At 36.9% G+C, this 11,324-nt stretch overlaps 1 protein-coding gene across 2 annotated transcripts in view; it reads right to left on the bottom strand.

The window, feature by feature from the left end:
• Nucleotides 1-5,337: 5,337 nt before the first annotated feature.
• LOC124167019 overlaps nt 5,338-11,324 on the bottom strand; it is a 54,531-nt gene continuing 48,544 nt past the window's right edge. For both annotated transcript variants that reach the window (XM_046544782.1, XM_046544781.1), the window contains exon 7: nt 5,338-7,800. In XM_046544782.1, the coding sequence (XP_046400738.1) occupies nt 7,182-7,800 (619 nt within the window). In that variant the 3' untranslated portion in view covers nt 5,338-7,181. The remainder of the gene's footprint in view (nt 7,801-11,324) is intronic.

Below are 11,324 nucleotides of genomic sequence, written 5' to 3'. Positions count from 1 at the left end.
GAAGATGAAATTGGTATTTCATGAGAACAGCCTCGATTCCCATGTACGGAAAAGAAGAAAGCGATGACGTAGGAATCCAAGAGAACGATTATTTAAATACTTCATCGTCAAACGGTTACAGAGAAGAGACACAATTACGCTCCGGGCTGGAAATTTGCCTGTACTGCGGGTTAAAAATTGTCCGATGAAAAAGGAAGATGATGTTACGCATTTGAATTTCCGTCGTGAGTGGGATCGTTCACTTAGACCCAGAATCGCGATTCATTGAGATTAGTTGATTGATGGAGGGGTATTTCAACTTAGAGCGAAAAATAAACTTCCCCATTCGGCTTTCCATCTTTACTTTTAAATAAGAAAACGTGTAAATTCCCGCCCTATTTTTATGAGTTAGTGATGCATTTAGAATCATGGTTCATTTACCCGTTCCAGGAAACTCTTTCACTCAATGGAAGAATAGCACAAAAGATAATAAGGAGCGACAAACCACGCGATATACATGCGCAAGGCCGAGGAGTAGCTGAGAAGTGGTGAACTGCTCGGCATGAGTTCGTAACGTCATCAGCTCATCTGCGAAAGGGTTATCCCGTCCTTTTTTGGCCGCGAATATCTCGAGAAGTAGATGAAATATCGGAAGACGGAATGATGTGAGGCTGTTTATTTTTTATTATTAACTAATAATTATTTTTGGGTACAAAGCTCATTTTACATTATACATTCATGATATATGATGCATCAATGTTAATATATACACATGTAGCCTTCGAAAATAGCATTATAGCCATAAAAACTTGTCTCTAGGTAGGCATTCATGAACCAAATTACAATCTAATGTAAATTTTACCATACAACATGGTAAAATGTATTATTAGATTCCATATAAATCTTATAAATTATGTTCTCTTAAGCTACTGGCTCATCATGAGGTGCATGTACGGGCCAAAATATTTAGGAAGGGAAAAAACGCACCAGTTGATCAGCACAATTGATATTTTCTCTTATTAGGAAGAACTAAAACTATTTTTTTACTTGTTATCAGTTGAACATATATGCAGAAAAATAACAATCCCATTTATTGAGTTAATAGCTGATTTTCAAGTAATAGCTTCCTACAATTTCTTTTTAATTCCGAAATTGTAGTTATATTCGGTGTTCTAACATAAACATAGTTGAGCAATTTTGGCATGGTTACTCTTAGCATTCTATCTCCATAATTTATGAATTTGTTTGAAATTTCAAACAATTCTGTCAGTCTCCACATCTTTTTACGTTGTTCAAAACCCTATTTTTTACTACAATAATTTTTTGTTTTGAAAGAATTATTTTGAAAGCATTCTATTGAAATGAACAATAGTAAATAATCAGTGTACTAGCCCATGAATTCGCCCACACGCCTGAGATGAATATGCCATTAGAAAGGAAGCTGATGTTCTCGCACATTTAGTAGTACATTTTTAAAGAACAAGTACCAATATATCGTGTATAAAACTGTTCCTTATTGTTCTTTCTGAGCATGAGGAGTCAAGTGATGGCCTTTCCATATTTATGGACATATTGGACAGCGATTTGCGCATGCCTTTACACGCAATGTTCGATAATGGATCGCGTTTGCGATGTAGGGGAGCTTCTGTTTTAGTATACCCCGCGGTGGCACAAACCAATTGACAAAGTTCGTTACCCCGAAAGGCATTTGGGTCGCCTTAGGAAAATAAATGGGCAAAGGAAGTGAGGCAGGAGATGCAGAAAGTCTTTTGCAGTTACGTAATAGAGCTAGAGATCGTCAACCTCTTAATATGTTGTCCCTCGTTGTGGGTCACACTCTATTGGCCATAATCACTTCCTCTAATGGGGTTTCGTAATCAGTAGCCGGCTTGTGTTAGAGGCTGTAAATACCTTTATGAGCTGTTAAAAATTAGACACATGTAAACGAACAAATAGCATACACCCTTGATTACATTCAAGAATCATATTCTTTGACAGCGTGTTGTTTATCTACGAATTAGAAGGACGGAGAGAGTTCAAATAGTGTCATGAAGTAATTCCTCACAGCAAACGTTTGAAATACTCCTGCATCAGAGTTTTTATTTAGAAAACATTCACATACCTCCACTGCAAATAAAACGCTCAACAATCACTCACTGAATCAAATCCGCTCAGCTGGTAGTAGCCGAAGCATTTAAACGCTTACCTTTGAAGCTTGGAGAATTGGAGGTGAGAGTTTATGCTACGGCTTGCGCCAGCTGATCGGATTCGTATTGTTGGGCTATCAGATCAGCGGATTTGATTCAATGGGCGATTGCTGAGCGTTTTTGCAGTGGAGGTATCGATTCTTATACAATTATATCATCAAGAAATCTGCATCGACTCTAAATTATGGGATTCTGATCGGAAAAAAATATCGGTCTGCGATATCTGGCCAAGTCCCACTATGAGCAGTAGGTAGATGGTAAAAATCAGTATTCAGCCAGCATAGGCAAAACGTCATGCATTATAAGGCATTAGAAAACAAAATTTTGATTTAAAATTTAAATTTTGGAGGTAAAAATGCAGACTTATTTCGTAGCGTGTTAGCGCACAAGAAATTTTCCGTTTGCTCTTAAGTAAAAAAATAAAAGTAATTAAATATTCCCAGCATTAGTTTGACGCTATATTTTGAAAATTGTTATTTCTATTTTTTACTTTTATAACTATTGAAAGGATCATGTAATATATGAACGATGATTAAAGAGCGCATTAAATAATCCGTGAAAACTAAACATGGGTCAACCTTAATCGGTATTTCAATGTCAGAAAAGGTATGACTGAAGTTGACATGACCCTAGGCTTTTCCAAGGCTTCACAGAGATAGTATGGGGATCGAGTTTGTGTGCTTGCGAGAGTGTTGCCTTCCCACCCGATGGGCCCAAGTTCAAATCTGTATATTTTTCAGAATCTGCCCGATCCCTGCTCGAGTACTTTGAGTTCCATCTTCCATTTTTCCCGCCGCTTTGGAGTCAGAGACTCTCACCGTCTTGAAAAATATCGGGACATTACCCGGTGTGAAAGCGTATAGAAATATGTACGCTGAAAATGCATGTTTTCACGAAGCAATGATCTTCTATCCTCATTGTTTTTTTTCGAAGCGGTAAAAATTCTTCTTCTGCAATAATGCTTCATTGTTATGGGGTTTATATGGTATAAATCTGGGTTTATCGTTTCATCTTTCTTGTTTACTTCCTTTATTATGATTCTTTTACATGGGCATGTCATTCCTGAAAGATAAACTTGTTTCTTTCCCTTTTATCGCACGTAATAATTATTTTCCCTTTCCATATCATGCCAATATTAGTATCCTCATAATCCCACATCTGAATTCCTCGCGAATGAGCTCATACTTACATTTCCTCATATCCTTTTTTATCATGAGTATTAGGCTTTTTTTATTCCATTGCTAAATGGTTTCAAACCATCGGTTTGTTCTTACCTAAGTATACATTGCGGTAGCGATTAACTTTCAAAATGCCACACTAACCGCCATGGTGAAAAACCTCAAACCCCGGCTAATCCGCTAGGCGTTGTAAATTAGGAAATGCGACCAGAACTTCAATGGAGAATGTGGCTTAAAAATCGGCCTCACGAGGGATTCTGCTCTGAATCATTATAAAAATAAAATGGCAACTCCTTCATTCCCTCCCCTTTCAACCTCCTTCTCTCCATGAACCCTTTTAAATATTCTCCACGGAAAAACTATCCTTATTCCCCCAGAAAAGTGACCCGCAACGGCCACGAAACGTCGGACAACAAAACCAATATGTTCGCGGGGCACATCCGAAGAAACATCATCAGCGGCTATAATGACCCGCGTAAGCTACAACGAATCAAATAATATGAATTTTCGTTGATAAATAAGCTACAGTCTGACAATTTATGTTGAAAAATATTTCTCCGCGTGGTCGCAAGAGAGAGAGAGAGGACTTTTTTTTACGATCCCAGTCTTTTTTAACCTTTCTGAGATGTCTTGTATACATATCAACTTATGCGCGGTATTAAATTTTGCTTGAGTATTTTATGAAATAGATACACTTGAATATAGCCGGCATTCGTTTTTGATTTTTCTTCCTCATCAAGACATAATTTTGCATCGATAATTGTTATCCAAATGGATTGATAGCGGAATTTTTTCGACATTTGTAATACCGTGGATTAGATTCAAAGAAAGATGATTCTCTGACTCCCACGCATTCCTCTAAATACATGATTTGTGCCCATAATGGTACTTATTGTTAGTACCCCTAAAATGATATGGAAATGAAGAAACATTCCGTCTTCAGGGGCCTTTTTCGTTATATAGGCAACCAACCACTACTCAAATGCAACACTGGGAAGTCTAAAACTCAGGCAGTGGAAAAAATCTACTAGATTTGGATAGACCTTAAATGAATAAATTTGTTTATACCAAAGGAGGAAAGTTACATTATGTGGATCCGTTGAACTACTTTAAATTTGCCTCAGATCCATTGTTCTGGTGACAGCAGCTTCAATCTCTATTGCAGTAGGTGGTTCTGTTACTATTGTGGCTTGTAGTTTTGTATTACCTAGTATATCTTTTGCATATTCGCTATTCTGTGACTCACTTACTTTTCCAAGACGAGCCGTTCTTAACGATAGTTATCGTATTTGAGGAACTTGCTTCCAATGTCCCATGTGCAGCTCAGTCAAATACAAATCAGTAGCCATGATCTGTGGAAGAGCATGCATTCTCATATTGCTTCCATAGTAGCTGCACACACTGGTTTTTTAGTTGTTAGGGTATGTAATATTGAAAATGCCATCCTAGAATGTGATCATTGTGCTTACTGAGAGCTTACTTTGTAATGGTATGCTAAAATTTTTAAAAATGAAAATATGATCTCCCACTAATGACTGTTAAAGTAGGCACAACAAAGGTGAATACTTTTCTTTTCAACTACATATTTGAAGAAAATTTTAAAGTCATAGGGATGGCTCCAAGATTGTAAAATATCAGGTTGAATAGACAATGCATGAAAAGAGAAATCTCCAGTAAAGTAATGAAAGAGCAAAAGATAACTCCTGTATCAGGTAGTTTGCACTGCAACACATACCTATCTAGATGATCTGGACTCCTTGTCCCATGCCCATTTGAAAATGTATTAAAAGGCTACTTAGATGTAATGAAAATTTTCAAATCGTATTTTATATGCCTAGGTTGCAGAAAATGTGGCATGGATATATATACAAAAAAGGTTAAAAATATCCAAAAGTTGTTACATCCAACCTGTGATTTTCAGCAGTAATATCCATTCAAAAATGTCCAAATAATATTCATATAACACTTTTGAGTAACCAGGTACTTATAATTGTTTATTAGTAATTATCTTTTAATCAATACATTTATTGTTAGTTAATATCAACGTTATCTCTTTTTTTAAATTAATTTATAATTGTAAGTAGCCGTGGCACTCTTAGCATCGAGCCTCTGGTCTGCCGAAAGCAGGAAAGGAAAATCCTTAGTGCACACTTTATTGTGTCCCTTCATGTATGCAAATGCCAATAGCCGACGGTGGCATCATGTCCTTCTTGTCAGTGCATCTTCCTGCTGCTATTGGCTTGCGTGTTCAGTGTGATAGGGTCCAAGGTACATCTTACTTTATCTGGACATACCAGTGCTCCCGACAGCTAAAGGGACTAGTGGCAGGGGGTTGGAAGAGTAAAGGTGCAAAGTGCATTGGTTAGGTGGGGGAGGAATGAAGGAAGGAGTATATCAGCTACCTCTTACATTATCATGATTATTCTATTTTTAATATATCCAATTATGCGGTTAAAGGTTTAGGTGCAGTGGCTTACCAAACAAGATGGATTTGTATGGATATTTGGGAATGGATTTGTATTTGTTATGGACATATCCATATTATTAAGCTATAATGTTTTATAGATGTTAGAAATGGATATCTTAAAGTGGGAACTTCAGATATTCTTTGAATATCCATACAGGATTATACAGATATGCTGAATATGTTATGAATATTAAGGAAGTTATTTTGTAACATTAAATGGATATTGTTTGGATATTATCTGCTGCTTGGATGGGAGACAAGTATAAATAAAAACATTTAAGTGAACACTCCTCAATATTGAACTCATTTTTATTGATTGAAATGTTACTATTAAGGATAGACTTCATTCATCCTTAACTTATTTTGCTGAATTTTTTTTTTCATAAAAAAAATTTTCACCTTAGCATAAGGTAATATTATAAAATTAAACCATTTCCCCAGTTTTATAGATGAATTCCTGGGTTGACTGTAATATCAGATTATTTAAGGTGAAGATGTAGGAGTCATTGATTGAAATACGTATTTACAAAAATGAAAGTGCGGCAGATAATTGTTTTGAATATGTCATCACGAGGCTTAGGCACTTGTTAATAAAGCATGTCCTTCAGCTTGTTTGCATTCTTTACTTCACTCAGTAACCCATATCCTACATCAGCACAGGAAATTGTATATCAGGAGCTAAGGGAAAAAATATACCCTAATCGGTAATCTAAGTAAAAAAATGTTTTGTTAATTCTCTTTGCTGCATATGTACAAAGATAAAAGTATTTTCTCTTATTTATCAATTACCCAGCGCAAACCTTTTATCAGAATGACAGAAATGGTTCAGCAAAAAGAAAAATTCTAGATTTTTTAACAAGCCACATGTCTTTATCACAGGTTTAAAATAGCTCATTGAGAGTAGTGCATGTTTTTTTCATAACTTGTAGTAAAACACGAATCAAAGTACTACCTGACTAATAAGGCCTCCACACATTTTTTTCCTCATTTTCTTTCATAAATATAGCATTTGCAATATTCTGTTTCCATAATAATGAAATATGTAGCATTTTTATTCTGGTCAACCAAAAAGTGTTAAATCAATAGCATTTTGCAAAAATTACACCAATTTTTAAAAGTAACGTGACATGTATGTGAGCCCACGAAAATAGAGACCGATATTATATCTTTTAAGTCAAATGATTTTTTTCATTTTATGCCTCTATTATGAGCGTAATCATGTTTTTTCACTATCAGTTTGCTATTAGCTACTCATTTATAAAAGTGCTATAAATTAGGCCATGGTTGTTGACCCCAATGAGGCCGCAAACATCAACCATTTTCTCTCTTTTGGTAAATTATTCGAAGAAGCTACATAATTCTAGGGAATAATGATAAACTGATAACATACAGTGTGATCGGTATAATGGCTTTTGAAGTAATACTGATTTTAACACCACTGGATAATCCCTGCTGTTTTGCACTTTCTAAAGTGTTACCGTAGTAATAACTGGGGTACCAGGGCTCCGTAGTAATTTGCTGTTTTTGCCCTGCGGCAAGCGACCTTGCCGTCGTTGTTTCACCAAGTTTCTTCCCATCGTCCCCCCATGAAGCACTAGTCCATGCCGCTGCATCACTAACTTCATCATAAGCCTTTGTTCCCATTGACCTGGCAGCACCCATTTCGGACCGACTTCGCGTAGGACTTCTGTCCCTAACCGTTGTGAATTTGGGACCACTCACAACTTTCACCACTTCGTCTCTTCTTCGGTCTGAAGTCTGCCCTTCTGTGCTCTTGTTCACCGTTTTCTTCACCTCCCGTTCCTGCGACCATGAGTCATTCTCTATGGAAGGTGTCGTTGTTCCTGGAGCAACTCCACTGCTTGTAGGTGCCATAGTTGGGGGTAAAAGAGGCTCGGTGGTTATGTTCATTTTGGCCACTGCACTCTCCGTCATCCCACGAGGTTCGAAGCAGTCGTTGGAGTTCAAACTATGATAAATGAAAGCAACAAAAACACTATATGAGTAATTAAATCCTGTAAAAAACCCAAATTTTTGTAGTAAATGATCATAATATGGAGTTTTTCATTAATCTTGTGCTAACTTGAGAGAGAGGGGGAATTCGTCTAAAAACCTGCAGCTGGTAATGAGGGTATATAAGTTTGCTTAGGGGAGGTTTGCTCAAAATAACTAAGCTATCATTAGGTACCTGTATAAGTTTCTTACCTCCCAACATGGAGCCTAGAATACGACATATTATAACATGTGGAAGGGCACATAGGTGTTGAGAATATTGCAAGATTTTACCATAGCCAATACTTATAAATTTCATGGAGCCACAATACAAAAGAAAACTTTTGATAACTGGATCACGATTTCACAGAAAAAGCTAAAGTAGTTTCCTATTATTGCTGAATGCATGCTAAGATGTCAGGTAAAAACGTGACGATATGGAAATACCATTCATAGTACAAGTACACGCGTATTGACAAAATTTTGGTTTTTCCTGTCAAGACCACATTTTCTTGCATTTTTGTAATTTTGATGTTTTCAATGTGTGATTTAAGATGTAAAAAGGCAAATTGTAAAATATTTCCTGCAGGAAAGTTCAGTTTGTATACTTCCAGATGCTTGCCATTGCAACTCACATGTTCAAATGTTGGCAACATACCTGTTGTGTCTGTTGAATAAGTTTCCTTGATTTTTTCAATGAGACTTTTTGGCATGGATTGAATATGACCATAAGGCTAGATAGCTATGACATGAATGCTAAGTGCTATAGAGCGTTCCACATTTAGTTGACAGTATGGGCTCTTATGGAGAATCGTTTCCCATGCTAATCTCCATAAGGCCAGGAGCGCGGTGTTGTCAATAACAGCACGAAAATTAATGTTGCGTTATGCACTGATTAAAAATTGCATTCTAATGTAGAAAGATATGCTGCATTCATTTGTGCCAATAGTTTTTCGATGAAAATTATAACAAAAGCTATAAAAAACATTTCCTTAAATTTCCGTCAGGAACGTGTATTTTTTTACTTTATCTTCTTCTCGCAATATCTGCCTGACCGTTGTCTGTATTAAATTGAATCTTCTGCACAAAATTTTTCACACTATTTTCTCTTTGAAGTTTTTCACCAATTGTACAAATTATGAGTAAAAATGTTGTTATGCCGACGTAACACCCTTTAGGACAAGAAAATTTTGATTTTTGCAAGGTAAAAAGTAGTCGCTTACTAACTTACGTTTCTTACGTCGTAGGTCCCTATATGCTGCGTATCAAATGTGGAGAAAACTACAAAGTTATTTTTGGTGAAAAAATCATTAACTTACATCAATTCTGAAGCGAGTTACAAGGTTTTGATCTTAAGAAAAAATATTACGGCGCCGCTGGGCCGGGCTTCTTGCTTTTTCTTGCGCGCAGAGGGAAAATTCTCGGGCGGAAAAGGAGTGTTTTGTCAATGCATTCTATGAAATGTATTTATCTATTCGTTTGATATCCTAAACAGAGAATACTCATACGTTGTAACAGCAGTGTTTTTATCTGAATACATTGATACACGAAAGTAAGCAAGCGGCTTGGAAATAAGACGCTTTCGTCTTGTGTGTTTCGGTCCCACCGCATAAGCCAAGAAAGAAAATATCTCATAATCTGTGCGAAACACTACGCCTTTTACAAAAGGGGGCTTGGGTTTTTTCTCATCCAGTCTACGCCTTTTACAAAAGGGGGCTTGGGTTTTTTTTCTGAGTTCCTTTCATAGGGTACCAGAAAACCTACACCAAAATTGACCGTAGCCGAAGGGGCCGGGGGAAGAATTTACGAAGGCGTTCAGTTTGTCATTGCATTTTTTTTGGAGTGAACAAGTGTTGTGTAGTCTGCTGAATTTGAGAATTGTGAAGTGTGTTTTACACTTATCTCTGCTGTAACATGCCCAACCAATATATCCGATACAAAGAAGAGGAGAAAAGGTGAGAAGCTCATAAGCCGCGAAAGACAGTTGGTGCTCAAAGTCTTCTCGTATTTAAGGAAATCTCTCAGCATTAGTGAGGCCTGCCGAGAAGCTTCGAAGGCTACTGGGTGCTAGGAGACCACTATTTACAGAGTGAGAAAGGAAAGTTCCCGTGGTCCATTGGTGACTCCTTCAAAAACTAAAGAAATTAGACAGCCTTACAAAAATTCGAGAGCAGTGATTTTCGACGATTTTGTGAGATCGGGAATGAGAAGGAAGGTACATGAATCTTTCGTGAAAAATATTCCTCCGACTTTAAAATCCATCTTAAAATCGGTAAATATGGATAGTATTCTCCCAGATTACAAAAGGACAGCACTATATCGTCTTCTTTTGGACATAGGCTTCGTGTACGAACGCAGGCGGAAAAGAAGCATCCATATCGAAAGGGATGATATTATTCGTAGGTGGCACAATTAATTATTTAAGGCAGCTAAAAAAATATCGTCGCGAACACAGGACGAGTATATTCACAGGCGAAAGTTAGATTAATGTTGGACAAATAGTGAACATTAGTATGCGAAACAAACGATTAGAAATCCCGCGTCAAGCTTTCCTTCCTGGACTAAATACTGGCAGAGGGCCTCGATACTGGGCTCGGCCCCTACTTCCCGAGGAGGACGGTTTGCTATTATACAAGCAGGAACGGAAAATGGGTTCATAAAAGAAGCATTGCATGTGTTTCTGTACAAAAAGCACTCAATGGATGAGCATGAAGAAGTGGGTGGCGAGTGTTACGAGAGATGGTTTGAGCACTCACTTCTTGCAAACTTACCCGAAGCATCAATTATAGTGGTAGATAATGCCTCTTATTACTCAAGGAAATTGGAATCCTTGCCTACTACAAGGTGGAGGAAAGAGAACATTAAGGAAATTAGCTTTGAAGAAGTCAGCTTGAAAAGAGATCTTTAATTTACAATAAACCAAGTACGGGATATTTTAAAAAAATTAAAGATTGATGATGTCTTATACAACATCGCCTCTCATGTAACACTAGCCATAGTCAAAACAATAATGCATAATATGGAAGGAATAGAAATTTTGTCTCATTCAGGAGTGGCGATAATTTTTATTATCCTTCAATTTATTGTTATTATTTACATTACAGATTATTCATTATTCAGCTTGTGCATTGAATAAGTACATAATAAAATAACAAAAGACTTTCCCTTATATATTGCAGCAAAGGTATTGTAATTAACGCTAAAAAATTCCCCAATTTACGCCGTCTTTCGTGCGATCCCTTACTCCTTTTTGAACTAAACCATTTTGGCGCTCTATTATGTGTGGTTGCATACGCTGTTAGGATGCCTGCCGGCGGAGCGGAAGCTTGGCAACACTGTTATCCATAAGGCCCGTACTGTCAACTAAATGTGGAACGCTCTATATATGCTTTCAATCTTACCCTATATCATTTTACTGATTCTACTGAACATACCTCCATTCATACGTCAACTCTCATGCCAAACTTCATGAGGCTCATGATAACTATCTTATTCTTCTTC

Source organism: Ischnura elegans, chromosome 10 (assembly GCF_921293095.1).
Source record: "Ischnura elegans chromosome 10, ioIscEleg1.1, whole genome shotgun sequence".
Taxonomy (NCBI): Eukaryota; Metazoa; Arthropoda; class Insecta; order Odonata; family Coenagrionidae; genus Ischnura; species Ischnura elegans.
Note: the sequence above shows the minus strand (reverse complement) of the source record. Positions and strands in the feature narration are given on the sequence as shown.